This window comes from Alternaria burnsii (assembly GCF_013036055.1).
Source record: "Alternaria burnsii strain CBS107.38 chromosome Unknown 752, whole genome shotgun sequence".
In the NCBI taxonomy this organism is placed as follows: domain Eukaryota; kingdom Fungi; phylum Ascomycota; class Dothideomycetes; order Pleosporales; family Pleosporaceae; genus Alternaria; species Alternaria burnsii.
The window spans coordinates 1,648,387-1,663,802 of record NW_024066114.1 but is presented as its reverse complement, the minus strand read 5'-3'; the positions used below and the strand labels follow the sequence as shown (position 1 = coordinate 1,663,802).

Below are 15,416 nucleotides of genomic sequence, written 5' to 3'. Positions count from 1 at the left end.
GCTGAGCCGATCAAGTTCAGTACCCCCGGTGGCCATCGACGAGAAGCTGGAGGTATCAAATTCGGTAGCACTGGTGGCCATCGACGAGACACTGAGGCTGAGCCGATCAAGTTCAGTACCCCCGGTGGCCATCGACGAGAAGCTGGAGGTATCAAATTCGGCAGCACTGGTGGCCATCGACGAGACGCTGAGGCTGAGCCGATCAAGTTCAGTACCCCCGGTGGCCATCGACGAGAAGCTGGAGGTATCAAATTCGGTAGCACTGGTGGCCATCGACGAGACGCTGAGGCTGAGCCGATCAAGTTCAGTACCCCCGGTGGCCATTGATGCGACATCCAAGCGACGTTCTCATTTCATTTCCGAGTAACCCTCGTTGTATTTCTCTTTTGTTTCGATTCCATACTGTGTTATAATGTACTCCGAAAACGAGACAACCTCGGACTGGTGCTTGAGGAAACTTGTCGAGTTAAAACAACCTTGTAGCTTTCTTAATATAACTTTCATCAACAACCAAAGCCTTTCCAAATTGTACTTCAGATCCAACCTGGCGGTGGTTGAGGTGGACGTGGAGCGACTGGCGAAAAGAGGTTTCCCGATACCCTCCATCCCATATTCGGATTCAGTTTGACCTTGAGCTCTTTTGCTTTCGCTCTAGGTGTACCTGTACTCGAGGATCGTGTGAGTTTGGTGCGCATATCGTCAGACACGCCGTACAATAGCGTCAGGATGGCTGAGTTCTTGAGAACGCCTAGTTGTTCTTTCTCGATTGCAGACTTGAATATTGTAGCAGCTAAAAAGATGAAGCTCATCATCAAGAGACCAATCGGCAAGGTGAGCCATTCCCAACGCACCGAAATGTACGTTTCCCTACTGAATGACTGTCCAGTAATCATCTCGTTGCTTGGAGCAGAGCGTATGACGTTTGTCATCGCGGTTGCAAGCCTATCCATGTGTTTCGTAACGTTTGGTGCAAGCCAAGGGTTGTATTCGAGCTGACGATTCCATGGCGGCCCTGCCTGCCACGTCTTATATCGCATGACAGGGACAGCAGACTTATTCATCACTGTCGTGTAAGAGGGAAAGATATCAATCAGCCCCTGAATGATCGATATCGCCGTGGTATTCGACGTTCCGTAACCGGATATACTTGCGCCATCGGGGGTGGTCCCATTGTTGATGTTGATGTCTTGCAGATAATACATGTCCGTGGCGTCGTTCCCCAGATCATCGACGTAGGAAAATGCTTGCCAAGGAAAATCACCCGCGCTGTCATTGAGGTAAGTCTTGACTACTTCCTCTTTGTACTTGCCGTAATCGTAGGAGGATTTGATCGTCTGGACACACCAAGCCAGGATACACTCCTGTGCAACCGGCCGAATGTTCTGATACACTGTGTCTGGTAGACCTTCGCTTGCTGAAACCAGAAGAACATCGGCGATGGTGTTGCGATGATTCTTGAATAAGATGGAACCGTTACCATAGAGTGGCTCCTTGGTGGTAATCGCTGTCAAAGGAAAGGCGCGCGTTGCTAGAGCTTCTCCTTTCACAGAGCCATTTGAATCGAAGAGGTAGCCCGACATCATAACAGGAGCCTCGCTGGTAGCGTTCAGGAAGTAGCCACACATAGTTCCGTTCGGATATGGCTCTTTCAGATCGAAGAGTCCTTGTGTGTTCGCCGTCCAGTCGATTGTGGTGTTCAAACAAGCGTATGTGAGGTGTTCCGATACGTCAGCGCATTGACTGCAAACACCTAGCGTCTCGTACAAAGGCCACGTGCATCTACTGGTAGGGCATGACTGAGCAACATGTTAGCATTTGTACCCTGTAAGCATTGCTAAGTACGCCGTAAAGTCAATCGTTGATGACGTATGGTACTATCAACCCAAGGACAGGTCTCAACTCACTAAGGGGATATCTGGGCGTGTTCCGTTTCCAAAAGGGACAGGCTGCGTGCCATTGCTATATGAGAATTTCTCGACCACGTGAAATAGATCCGGGTCGTCTTGAGATTGCTCATAACCGTCTAGGTATTCCGCACCGACATGAGGATCGTATCGGATTGTTCTTGGAATTTTGCTTGGGGTATCCTCTAACGCCCAGCGATCAGGGAAGTTTACGACCTGTTGGAAGAAAGGATCGAGTGCCATCATGCATAGCGTGATCATGGCACCTAGCGCTGCCAACGCCTTGCCTTTAGTGCGTAGAAGCAACAGCATGGAGCCCCAAGGGCCACGAGACGCATTGTCGAAGATTTCGAAGTCCCACATCCGTTTAGAATTTTGCTGAAACCAACTCCACTTCAGTTGGCCAAGAGCTTCAGATACGGGAAGGATCAAAGCTGCTCCCGCCATTTTGGAAAGCACAGAGATATATGCGTTGAGTGTCACTCCAGTCCTGTCCGCCAGTGTCCATTTCGAGAGGGGGTCGTCCTTGAAGTATATCAGAACGCCGATAATCGAGGCCATACAGAAGGCACTGAAGACCCAACTGAGTAACTCTAAGAGCCATCTCTTGATGACATTGCCGGAGATGCTGTACTGATACAACCGTTTCTCAATCCTTTCGGCAATGTTCGGCTGGTCCTCGACGTCTTCCACAGGGGCGGACACTTCGATAGAGGGTGGCTTTGGTGGGCCGTTTATGATGCCAAGGCCTGGATGAAGATTGTTGATGGGAGTCTTCTCATCCAGCTGTGGTATCTGAAGTGAGGGCACGGTATCGAGGCGTACACGCGGGCGCTGTGTTGGGAAGAAGCGAAGAGTTGGTCGGCAGATATCTTTCTGTTGCTGAATCTCCGGTGGAGGTTCAGGAATTGGCCAGATCATCGATCGGTGGCTAGAAGTTTCGATAGTGGTTGTCGGACTCGGTTCAACTGGGCTTACTGGTGGTGCGTTGATGTGTGCCGGACTCAAGTGTGTCGGGCGGTGTGGAGGCACTATATCTGGTGTTGTTGGCGTTGTGGGTGTAGTACCGTATGTTTTTGCTGTTGCACGCTCATCACCAGTATCGAGGTAAATCGGTATGTCCGGAAATGTCGGCCAGTGCATCGGACTCTTCTGTGGTCGAGACATGTCAGGAGTGTGGCCCGATGTAGATATCGGATATGGCATTACAAGAATGCAGCAAGATGAATTAAAAAACGTAAATGGACGATAGAAGATGAGATATTGCTTCGTTCAAACGTAGTAGAGAAGTGCCAGACTGTGGTGAAGCTGTAGGCTGATACTAGAGACTTACCATCACCATACTATAACAACATTCAGCTGCAGTATAAGCCTCCACAGACCACTTCCATGATTGGAGTAGGCTCGAAACATCAAACACAGTTGTTACTGCGGCGTACATGCAAACTATGCCTTCGTTCTGGAAATCGGTGCATTACCGAGCCAACCCACCATTCATGGCACGAGCTAGCCGCAAGGACCAGATCCAACCTCCCAAAAAGCGTGCCAAGAGAGGCGGCTGAAGGCCATTTCCAGGACACCTGCGTGCGGCGCAGGTATCGGGAGCTGTCAGGCCGGAGCACCAGCGTGGTTGTAGCCGTACAGAGCTTGAGTATAACCGCTGGGTGTGGCCGCATGGCTGGCTAGCGTATGTCTTTGCCGCTGTGGTATTAAAACATATGCAGCTAGGCTTATTCTTAGTTTTGGCCCCATCATGAAATCACGTTTTGGATGACGTTGAGGCACAGTTGTATAAGCGCTTCGAGCCTCATCAGCCACTGTAGCCAATGTGAGGATGGGGAGGTTGGAGAGACATGTTGGATATGCTGATCGAGCGAATCATGATATATCTTTCCAGCCTCGGAGGTTATCGCATGAACTTGCGCGGGGTTGTGGTTGTGGAAACGGTTCAGACGACAATGTTTCGAGGATTTCTTGGGGGTCGCGATAGCGGGGTTGCGCTATCGTTAGGCGCGGAGCCGATAACCCCACTTATTAATAGCGACCTATCAACGTCGAGGAATATTTAGCCATGCGTCTATTTTTCGAATATTCCACGTCGCTTCTATCGTGCATTCGTAGTCTCGGTGAAAAGCATACAACACATGCATGCATGAGGCAGGATTCACGTGATGGCGCTTGTTGCTATAGACGCAGACGTACAACAGCAGCTTTTCCAAGGAAAAAGGAAAAGCATGCCTGACTGAGTAGGTACGCTGAGAGGATGATGGTATGTCTCACATTGCGTAGCCTTCCATCTACATCCAACACTTCGCTTACTACGTTGATACTACCGTGGCTTGAGGCTCAGTATGCCATTCGATGTTTCCTAGCTACTGACACGTGTACCAGGGCCGGCCCAAGCTAAATCCAGCCTGTCGGGTCGCGGCAATCGAGGCTTCGCTGCGTTCGTCGTGTAACCTCACTGGCCAAGATCATGCTCGTCTGTTGTTGTTTCAAAGCCGCCAGATTCCCATTCGTTCGGGATATTCTCCACAAGTCCCGATCAGTCGGAGATCAGTATCCTGTAGCCGCCGTCGCTTGATCGGTGAAATGGTCGTAAGAGAGAACGAACTATTGGGTGCATCGTGTCATAGAAACAAACTTACAAATCTCGGGTGGAGATTCGCGCAACTGCCAACTCATTCAATTATTCGAGGGGCTGGCGATGATGAATCTCGAGCGATATGTTGCCGCCACGAGCACAAGGTCCAGTTTGATATGTTGCTGCGCCGCATGCTAGGCCGTGAAGCGGGCCGGCAGGATAGGCAACGGTGGGAAACATGATGCCGGGCTGGCATGAGATATTTCTTGATCAACTATACGCAAGCCGCTTGCCCTTAACAGTAGGCCACAACAACTACGAGAAGCTTATGTGAAGTTGTATAGGAAAGACTAATTCACTATCCTACAACTCAGACAGAGCAAGAGCAAGAATTAGTTATGCTTGAACAGCCACAAGTTATGCATCGCCTTATCCCACTATTCTTGTCCACAAATGTTTCATAACCATCTGAAGGAATGCGGCGACCTCCCAAGCGGCTTCAAAACCCACTTCGTGAGCGCCAAATGCAACGGCTTTTCCAAGAACCGTTGAGATTAGATGCAGCCACCACTCTATCTGCGACCTAAGCCTTCTTCTCCGGCGCCTCGTGAAGCTCAGTGACGTTGCCTTCCTGGCCCATCACCTTGGCAGTGGTTGCAGCGAGCGCCTCGCGGTCTTCCTTCTCACTTTCGAACAGGAACGTGAGTTCTTCCAACGTCTTTCCGTATGTCTCCGGGAACAGGAAGTAGATGAAGACGATCTCGCAAGACAATAAAGCAATATACACGAAGAGGAACTTCCAGTCAAGGTCCTGGAGTCCGATAGGGTTGGTGAAGGAACCCAGCATGACGGAGCAGCGGTTGAAGAGCTGGAACCACGAAAGGCCTTTGGTACGCACATAGTACGGGAAGATCTCAACCATGTAGACGTAGGTGAGAGCATTGTAAGCGATGTTGTATGCGGGCTTGTAGAGGAAGATCATGACAAGCACAGCGTAGCCAGTTTCCTTTGATCCAGTCATTCGGTTACGGGCCTGTGCGATAGTCCAAGCGGTGTATACGCATAACAAGCAGCTAGCACACAGTAAATACATCCTGCGTCGTGGATATCGAGGTGTGATGGTCGCCATGACAAGAGCCATGAGGAAGCCCCACGCCTCGGAGCCGACGTTGTAGCGCACTTGGGTGTGGCTGTCTTCGATACCGATCTTTTCCAGAATAGGAACGAGGTATTGGCTGATGAGATTGTTACCACTACAGGTGTGGAGATACGAAGTCAGTGTATGTTTCACATGTATTTCACACAGTCATAACTTGCCTATACTGGACAAAGACGCCAAGTCCAGCGGCGACAAGGGCGCGATGTCGCATGCCTTTCGATTGGAAGAGTTCAGCCCAGCCACGTTGTCGCGACTCGTTTTCCAACTCCAAAGCTTTGCGAATCTCGGCAATTTCAAGGTGAGGTAGCTCAGCGGAAGCATCGCCCTCTGCATGATACTTGATCAATATCTCGAGAGCTTCTTCACTGCGGTCTTTCGAGACGAGCCATCGGGGACTTTCTGGTACCGTAAAAGCGAACACAACCTGAATGATAGATGGAACAGCTTGAAGGATGGAGGGAAGGCGCCAAGACCAGTCGCTCGGAATGAGTAGCGTACGTACGACTAGAATTTGGTAGCCAAAATCAGTACATTTTTTACACACGCCTTAAAGGGTAACATGTCCTACCTATACCAGCACCAAGTACGGAACCTACTCCAAAGAATGCGTTGAAAAGGCTTCCCAAGAACTGACGTTCTTTGGGATGACCTAACTCGCCAAGAAGGGCGGCACCGGATATGATGGCGTAAACGATACCGTGACCTAAAAAGATTCTACTGAAGATAAACATCGGAACTGAGTAAGCAAAAGTTAGAGATCGCTCTTCCATTCACCTTGACAGGGACTGGTGTACTCACGATTTTGCGACAAGCCCTGCATGACTGCTCCGATGATCATGATAGTAGATCCAAGGACGATACTCTTCCGCCTTCCAAGATGATCTGAAACAAGAGAAACGAGTGGGATACTCGAGATAGCTCCGAGGTTGTAGCATGCAACTAGCAAACCCAGTTGCCCTCCTTTGGGATGGTTGAAGTATTCTTGCCAGTAGTCGAGAGCTTGCACTAGGTAGCGGATAAAGGATCAGCACACGTTCCACTGGTAACACCTCAGTGAACACTACTTACTTCCGTTCATCATTGAGCTATCAAATCCAGAGGTAGACTCAATGAAAAAGCAGAACGGTACCAAGAGGAGGTAGAGACGCCGGAGATTGGGTTTGTTCCACCAACGTACTTTATCGGCAGCGACCACGCGCTCAATGATACCATCACCAGGGCCTGCAACTGCTGGTGCCATAGTTATCTGAGAAAGTGATTATTCAAGTTCGTGGTGCTCTGGTTTGATTTGTAGTATGCCACTTTCGCAGTTTACATACTGGAAGCCAAGCACTTCGTCGGTTCAACAGACCGTCGAACCGACTAGGGAATGCATATCCAGTATCCCTTCTCCTTGGCTTTGCGGGGTTCGTGCCCGACGATATGGTTGATCGCATCCTTCACCATGAAGCATGACCGTTGATCACATCAGATACAGATGCCTCTCTGAGATAGCGTACAGTTGCCAAGTTTGGTCACTCTCTGGTTGGATATGCAATGACTACGCCCTTAGCAACACGGATAAATATCGTATCACGACAGGATCCATCATCTTGCAAAACCGGGTTCAGCGTCCGATTCGTGCATGTAGATGTGTGTACAAGGCTGGATACAAATGACCCGACGCCCGACATACACCTCGCCGCTAGCTGCATTCAGCGCGGTCCGAGGTACAAAAGGTAAGGTTGAATGCGGGGAATTTCTTCTGCCGGATCGTCCACACGTTGTCTGGTATTATCGAACTTTGCAGCTTTGTCAGTCGATCCTCACCTCTGGTCTATCGATGGGTCGTGATGGAGGCTGGTTCAGGGTCCGCAGTCAAACGTCCGGATGTGAGTCGAAGTGTTATGTCCTTCATCGGCTGGTTCAAAAGTCGCAGTAGAAGCGCAAATGATTGTAGCCAGACGAGACGGTGTTGTGATTGCCTAACAGCGTAGCTGTGTTTCTCCTGTATACGGTCGCAAGCTGCGAAGTAGCTGTTTACTCGGAACGAGAAGGGGGCTGGACGCAGGCAGAATTAGGGGCCGAGCACAGATCACCAAGCCACACCTTCTGAAGCTCTGCACTGCGTCATCGCATCACCCATCATCCCAAGATGACTGAAGCGGTGCGCAAACTTGTCCGACATGATGGTACACACACTGATATCGCATTTTGGAGGTGCAGCTGAATGCTATCGCATGTGAGAACTGCAGATCGAAGAAGTGCAAATGTGACCGGAAGATGTCGGTAACTTACATACCAGCTGTGGAGCTTCAGCTAACGACCTCAGCCCAATATGCACTCAATGTCGAACTTCATCGCTGCTATGCCATTACCAAGAGGGCGGCAAGAGAGGGCTTCCGGCTGCATACATCACTGCTCTTGAGAAACGGCTTGCGGATACCGAGGCTGCACTCTCCGCTTCTCTCATCGCGCTCCAAACTCAGAACGCAACACGATTGACGGACGGGCACTTGTCGGGCGCAATATCGCAAGCTTCGCAGCCTCAACGCTCAAAGGCCGAAAAGCTCGACGAGTGGAAGCGGTTGCCTTTACAAACCGACGAACAATTGGCAGCATGGCTCCAAGCACGGCATCCTGACAGTGCAGCTCAAGCGGCATCTCAATCAAAATCTAGCGATACCCTTCTTACCTACCAAACTCATGATACGCTCAAGGCACCGGAAACGCGACCCGATAATAACACGCATCCATTTCTCGAAACCCGCCGAACCACAGCGACCTCAGCGTCACCCATCGAGCAACTACGAGACTGCAGCAAACCGACAATGCCGAACGTACCGCGAGACTCCTCTACACAATGGCAAGAGAACTACTTCTGAACATCAACTGAAAATGTTCGGCACAGGTTCATACTGAAACAAAAGGGTCGAGCGGTCTATCGGTTCGTCATCATACGAGTCGAACGCAGAACATATCGTATTGCTGGCAATCAGTAGCAGCTCCGCTTGCTGCTTGCTGTCCATATACGGAGAAAGAACAGCCGAAAGTCGCCAAGGAGATTGTTTATGCACGAAGTGAGAATAACCTAGCATTGGCAACACGACGCCGTAAACGCTTTGCGTAAGTGCTGATATAAGATGTTTCGAGGGCGCTCTAGAGAACAGACTTCACAGCGGGGAAGGTCAAGCAAAAACGCGAACCGATCTTCATTGCGCGGTTAAACCCTCTACTCGACTTTCAGAACACTATCAAGCACTCCACACCTCTTCACCCAACTCCTTGCACGTTTTCCGTAGATGTACATTGGAATCGTTGCCAGCGTGACAGCAATGGTAGTTCCGCCAATAACATAAAACGCGTCTCTCACACCCTGTACCGCGATCCAGTCATTGGCATAGAACGTCAAGCCAAATGCAAAGAGATTCTTGATGAAGTTCATAATGGCAAAGGCCTCGGCGGCCTGCTCGCGATGGCAGTCGGAGACGTAGGTTACCACGGCGGTGGTTCCCAACTGGACACCTAGGTTAATGAGGCCCATGCAGACAATGACGGGAATCGGCCACGGGTCTTGATTGTAGAGCGATTGGCCCCAGGCAAAGAATCCGGTCGCAGTGAAAATCAGGTACGTGATCATCACAGGAAGACGAAACTCGGGTTCTTGTAGAACTGTTAGTCGGCTGAGACCACAATTCGAATGGAGAGGACTCACCAAAAGTACCGTTGTTGCGCGTCGACATGAACTTTGCTACTCCATCGATGATCGGTCCGGCTACCAGCGTGGCCAGTAACGACGCTACGAATGAAGAGACATTCGTTGCGCCGACAGCACTAACGGAGAAGCTGTATGGTGGAGCGGAGAAGATCTGCGACAGCGTGATAGAGATCAAGACAAGCCAAGATATGCAGATCGTGAAGAGCAAGGTAGCCCACATGACTACAGGGCTCATGATCACAACAAAAGGACGCAAGAATGTGCGCCAAAAGGAGACATGATCCCAATAACCAGACCATGGCATAAGAGTCTTGACGTAGGGGTCGGCACGCTCCGAAGAGACGGATGCTTGGATCGCGTGGTCTTCGATACGCTCAATGGCCTTCTCCTTCTCCATCGCATCGGTCTCTACCGTTTTAGAACTCGTATCGATGTTGAGAACGTTGTGGCGGTGGTACGCGGATTCGGGCATGAAGAAGATGACGAGGAGGAGCATGACAACAAAGGCACCACCCATCGCGTGCATTGCGATGCGGTAAGAGCCGTATTGGATGACGGATCCAGCTGGGCTTGTTAGCTTCAGAACGCGAAATCTTGCTGTTGTGCCTCACCGATTGGGCTCGCTAGGTTCTGCGGAATATGTTAGCTAGCTGTAATGCAGCAGGCGCCAAGTAACTTACGATACCACCGAGGACACCGAGATTGAAGATGGACATTCGGAACCCGCGCTCGTGTACATGCCAGATGTCTCCGACTGATGCTGGAATGAGTGCCTCGAAGGGTGCTTTGGACGTCAGTAAAGTTCTCCTTGACCATATGTGGAATGAACATACCCATGCACAACCCTTGGATAGCTCTGGCCGCTGCCAGAGAAGGGAAGCTGGTAGATTCTGCAGCCCAGAAGCACGACACCGCCAAACCCAGCGTGGTTATAAGATAGACTGGTCGTCTTCCGACCTTCACAGCTAGTGTGTTGCACAGAAGACTCCCAAATGCGATGGCGACGATACAAGAACCATTACAGCCTTTGAAGGGATCATGTGTTAGCTTGATGCTCCAATGATGGAACTATGAGGCATCGAGCTCACCTAGTGTAAATCTCTGTAGAGGGACGTTGAATTGTTGTGCCAGTGGTACGAAAGCCGGCGTTAGCAGTGGGCCGACGGCTGCGAAATGCACCATTAGCTCAGTACATGGTGCCCAGAGTTCGCAAGCTTACCTCCTACACAACCGCATCCGTACGCAATGACGAGGGTAAACTATCAGGTCAGTACAGGCATCCCAATCGGTCTCAAAAAGTTCAACCTACCATCTCTTTCTTCCATCTTGGCCAATTATACGGATCGTTGGGTGAATCAGAGGGTTGCGGCACGAGTACAATCTGCCCTGTAGCATCATGCTTGAGCAGTCCACGGTCAACATCAGTCGAGATCTCAAGATCAATACGACCAAGCTCGCTCAGAGGGGCGGTTCCCGGGACATGTTCGAGCTTGTAATCCTGCAAGATACCCAGAGGCATGGTCGCTCAATCTTCGCGTATCTGGCTACGGTAGCGACGATGAATTGGACGATGCACAATCTAGATTCTGCAGCAGATAGATGGAAGATGCGATCCTAAAGTGCTGGATGCAACGGGCACTATAATGTGGGGGATGCGCCATCCCACGGCAGTTGTTTTGGGCCATGGATAATTGAGTCGTGGTGTGCGGGGAAGGATGCGGGGGTTAGCTTTGGGTTGGTCGCGCATGTATCCACTACCTCATGTCGCAGACGACAAGCATGGTTCGGCGCGATAACGCCGATGGAGATGCTGGTAAATCTTTCCTGTCCTGGATCAGGACCTCGAGAAGAAGACGAGATCTACAGCGGCTCTGCCATTAGGTTCTGACTACTCCCTGAGTATATTTGCATGCCTTCCTTGAAGTTACCGATCATGCATATAGAAAGCAGAGCAATGGAAATATACCAGTGGTTGTATAAACAGACAGTACATGACTTCGTGTTCTAGTGATCGTCCGTTTATTACGGTGTCAGCCTGAAGCGAAACTGCATCAGCCGCAAATCAAGTTCCGTATCGGATAATGACCGGGATACAGCTCCACCTGCGGCTATCGTTTCCATAACATCATGCCGATTTTGGCTTCTACTGACTTGTACTGTACATGCTCTCTAGCTCAGCGCAGACCGCATCGGTCACCTCCTTTGTTGACGCTTTGCCCCCAAGATCGCGAGTCGCAATGCCTCGCTCAGTGATGGCTTCCACGCTCTCCATTAATCTCTTCGCAGCTTGCTCCTCGCCTAGCCATGCTAGCATTTCAGATGCTGTCCAAAAGGTTCCCACCGGGTTTGCGACACCCTTGCCAGTAATGTCGAAAGCTGAGCCGTGGATTGGTTCGAACATGGACGGGTTTTGGCGTGTGGGATCGACTGTTACCACTTAGTATAAGCAGGGTGCCTTGCTTGTGAGATAGGAAAGTACGTACGGTTGCTGGTAGGAGCGATGCCGATGGAACCTGCCAATGCGGCTGCCAGGTCGGAAAGAATATCCGCGTGCTTGTCAAGTCAGTAAACCGTGACGAGGACACATATTGTGTTACTCACCAAGTTCGTCGCTACTATCGTATCTAACGATTTTGGGTCAAGAACCATCCGGCACGTCATGGCGTCGACGAGCATTTTATCGCACTTGACGTCGGGGAAGTCTTTCGCAACTTCAGCTGCAATCTCGTCCCACATAACCATGCCGTTACGTTGCGCGTTACTCTTGGTGACCACTGTTATCTGTTTTCTTGGTCTGCTCTGAGCTGTTTCGAAGGCGAAGCGTATAAGTCGTTCCACGCCATGACGAGTAAAGATGGAAACCTCTGTAGCCGTCTCCCATTTTTGGCCTTTGTGCGATCGGCCTCCTTGTCCAGCGTACTCACCTTCAGAATTTTCTCGGACGATTACCCAATCCAGATCACCATGCTCCGCATTGCGCAAGGGCGACGATGTTCCTCGGAAAATCTTGGTCGGCCGAACATTCGCATACTGCTGGAAAGTCTGGCAGATAGCAAGCCGCAAGCCCCAAAGGGAAATGTGATCAGGCACGTCTATTAACACATTTAGCTTATGAATATGCGAAGCTCAGTACCTCGTAACGTACCTGGCGCGCCTACAGCACCAAATAAAATGGCATCATGCTTCTTGAGCTTTTCTAATCCTCCATCCGGAATGTATTGACCAGTCTTCTTGTAGGTCTCAGAACTCCAATCGTAGTCTTCGAATTGCAGGTTGAATGTGCCATCTAGTTGTGCCAATTTCTTCAAGACTTGAACGCCGGCATTGACAACTTCAGGGCCAATACCATCAGCGCCCATAGTCGCAATAGAGTGTGTGCGTTTGTTGGCGTCTGAAGACATGTTGTTGACGAGCTGAAAGCAAGGATTGAGAATGGGCGTGGCAACCGTGAATAACTGAATTGGTATCTTTCGCCACTAAGTGTACTGTCTTTTAAGCCGCAATACTCGGACTAAGAAACACCATCTTCAGACTGCTTGTATTTCCTGTGCTGCGCTGCTGCGGCTGGTCCCGCCATTGGTGTGCTCGATTTGGGTAAGTGCGGGGAGAGACGGAGAAAGAAAGTCCGAGGCTTCGTTACCGATTTCCACTGCGCGCAGCACCCACTGACATCGAAGCTTGCTACCTTCAGAAATCCCAGTGCTGTCCTTGGTCAAACCAAAAAGGTATGTCGAAACCAGAGAACGGGTCCAAGCCACTAGAGTACTCAAGAGATGAGGCGTCGGCACCTTCTGCTCCGAGGAAGACATTCCAATAGCTATCACTCTCACCAAAAGCAGTACTATCTTGAGCTGGATTGCTCGTTGCGGTAGATTCAAATACTGAATTGGATGGCTTGTCCCATGTATCGTGGTGATGCACAACGCCATTGACCACTTGACCATCATTTTGATCTGGAGCGTCTTTACTGGCAGGTTCGTGCAAGACCGAACGTAGGCTCGACTCGCTTTGATGAATGATGGAAGGGTCTCCAGAGACGTTTGGCCTATGCCCAGCAAAAGCTTGGATAGGCTTGTGTAGTATTCGAGCTCGTAAGTCACGAATGGCAGCCGAGCTTGCTTCAGGCCATGTGCTGCCGCGTCGCCCAAGATGTTGAAGTATGTCGAGGCTTTTGTCTGCGAATCTTTGTTGCATGCGTCAGCAGGAATAGACCATTTTGAACGTGACCCATTTACCTCACGACAACAGTATGGGCGATACGGCTCTCGTGAGCAGCGTAAAACATGATGAATGTACTGATCCATACAGCCCATGTGCAAGAGGGCCACAACAAAGCTAGTGGATTATGAATCGTTCCGATACTAGACTTGGTCTGGATGGCGCTGTGTAAAGTGGTGATGATGCTACGCGCAGAATTGATGCACTGTTGTAAGGCAGCGTCGTATGCGACGTCTTTGCGAGAGGTGGCCAAGACTGGGCGATACAACGAGATGATCGACTCGTGTCTAAGCAGTGTCAAGACAGTGATCGCGTAGGTAGAAGCTCCAGATTGGCTGTCCGGATCGATATAGTCCTCAACATCATTCCACCACTGGCTTAGCTTGGCTATGATCGAGGTCGCTCTATCGGGATCGTTCTGAACGTAGTGTAACGACTTGTTGCGCAATTCTATAATTTCGCCGCGTAACCTAGCTTGCTGCGCTTGAAGATGCAGCAGACGAAGTTTGATGCCTGTGAGATATGAGCTAGACCATCACCACACCATGACCAAACTTACAAGGCTCAATATGCGTCTGTGGGTGGTGTTCTGCTAATGGGAAGCATACGTCGATATCGTCATCGTGCAGGCCGAGCGGTAGGCCCATGGACTGGGAAATGAACCGATCGATGGCATACAGTGACCAAAATACACGTTGCCGAAGTTCTCTTGCACTTGTCGTGAAAGCTGAAAACCTAGCTGGGCAGCGATGAAGGCCTAACTGCACGGCCATGCGCATGATGAGCCCTCCGATGCGTGAGGCTGCGTTCAAGCGGAGCATGGACACTAGAAAGAGCTGCACACTCAGAGCGGCCTGCAGCGTGAGTATGCTTGTGGGACGTGAAAGAATCGCTCGAAGGCTATCGACAGCGGCATCGTATGACGGAAAGACGATACAGGCAGGGTATTGAATACATCCATGCCCAGAGGATTGTCGATGGTCTGCAAGCGAGATGGACATGATCGATCGAACTATCACCAGATCAAGCTCTTCCGAAGTATCATGTTCAGGAAAGCCGTTCTTTGCATAGCAGTCGAAGTACTCTAACATAGTCGGCGCGTGTAGGAAGGGGTAGAGCGTATGCCAATTGGCGAAATAGCTCCCAGAAAATGTGACCAGGTCTTGAAATGATATGCGAGGTGTCTGGCTGAACGCAATTTCAGCGTCTCGCCATAATCGCTCAGAAGAGTTGGGCTGCACTAGAGGTAGATGATCATCTTCACCCGGCACGATATCGCTCCCAGGCGTTTCTGCGGTAGTACCTGTAGGCACTGTGGACGGCCGGATCGCACTATACACCGACCTGATGAAGAAGATTCCACTGGCGCTGCCGACAAAACCTGGATATTGATCATCTGGAACGCTGCGCATCAGGCCAACTTCGCGAGCAGGCTGTCCCAATGTTCGTTGTCGCTTCGAAGGTCGGTGTTCCTCCAGGGAGACATCGGATGGCGAGTACCTATCCTGATTATGTTCCATGAGTGCAACCGTGCTTAGTGACGTCAAAGATCAAGTCGAGTGGTGTATTTGGTGACTGTTCGTACTGATCTGATATGGTTGTTGAAAGCAGTGATCTTGTTACATGAGGACGGAAGCGGTGATAATCAGGTTATACGCCAAAGCTGTCTGCAAACTTTGTTCATTGCATCTAAACCTATGTCCAGCATACGGGTTGTATGCCTTACGTGACAAGATTGTGCAAGGAGATCGTAATGGAAACGATGGCGGTGGCTGGGAGTGGCTTGAGATTTTAGGTCCAAGCGGCACAACCGTGCGAACCTCGGCGAAGTCCTGCGGCTGATTTGGCGTGTAT

The 15,416-nt window shown here is 50.5% G+C and overlaps 5 protein-coding genes across 5 annotated transcripts; 1 reads left to right on the top strand and 4 right to left on the bottom strand.

Moving 5' to 3' along the window:
- Positions 1 to 327, top strand: GT037_006649 (uncharacterized protein; the record flags this gene model as incomplete). The annotated part of the gene is made up of 1 exon (XM_038931696.1): positions 1 to 327. A coding segment is annotated over one exon (327 nt), but the record flags the coding sequence as incomplete, so codon positions are not given.
- A 206-nt stretch (positions 328 to 533) lies between these two features.
- GT037_006648 (uncharacterized protein) lies at positions 534 to 3,071 on the bottom strand (the record flags this gene model as incomplete). Its single annotated transcript, XM_038931695.1, has 2 exons — positions 534 to 1,796; positions 1,905 to 3,071. The coding sequence occupies 2 exons, from the start codon at positions 3,069 to 3,071 to the stop codon at positions 534 to 536; spliced, it is 2,430 nt and encodes an 809-aa protein (XP_038786192.1).
- Positions 3,072 to 5,071: 2,000 nt separating this feature from the next.
- GT037_006647 (general substrate transporter) lies at positions 5,072 to 6,887 on the bottom strand (the record flags this gene model as incomplete). Its single annotated transcript, XM_038931694.1, has 5 exons — positions 5,072 to 5,741; positions 5,812 to 6,151; positions 6,216 to 6,383; positions 6,446 to 6,652; positions 6,716 to 6,887. The coding sequence occupies 5 exons, from the start codon at positions 6,885 to 6,887 to the stop codon at positions 5,072 to 5,074; spliced, it is 1,557 nt and encodes a 518-aa protein (XP_038786191.1).
- A 1,971-nt stretch (positions 6,888 to 8,858) lies between these two features.
- GT037_006646 (mfs general substrate transporter) lies at positions 8,859 to 10,863 on the bottom strand (the record flags this gene model as incomplete). Its single annotated transcript, XM_038931693.1, has 8 exons — positions 8,859 to 9,289; positions 9,342 to 9,908; positions 9,956 to 9,974; positions 10,025 to 10,128; positions 10,178 to 10,369; positions 10,433 to 10,510; positions 10,564 to 10,603; positions 10,654 to 10,863. 8 exons carry the CDS (start codon positions 10,861 to 10,863, stop codon positions 8,859 to 8,861), a joined length of 1,641 nt encoding a protein of 546 aa, XP_038786190.1.
- A 624-nt stretch (positions 10,864 to 11,487) lies between these two features.
- GT037_006645 (3-isopropylmalate dehydrogenase) lies at positions 11,488 to 15,082 on the bottom strand (the record flags this gene model as incomplete). Its single annotated transcript, XM_038931692.1, has 7 exons — positions 11,488 to 11,771; positions 11,828 to 11,897; positions 11,946 to 12,436; positions 12,490 to 12,799; positions 13,227 to 13,527; positions 13,580 to 14,075; positions 14,122 to 15,082. The coding sequence occupies 7 exons, from the start codon at positions 15,080 to 15,082 to the stop codon at positions 11,488 to 11,490; spliced, it is 2,913 nt and encodes a 970-aa protein (XP_038786189.1).
- Between the last annotated feature and the right edge of the window lie 334 nt (positions 15,083 to 15,416).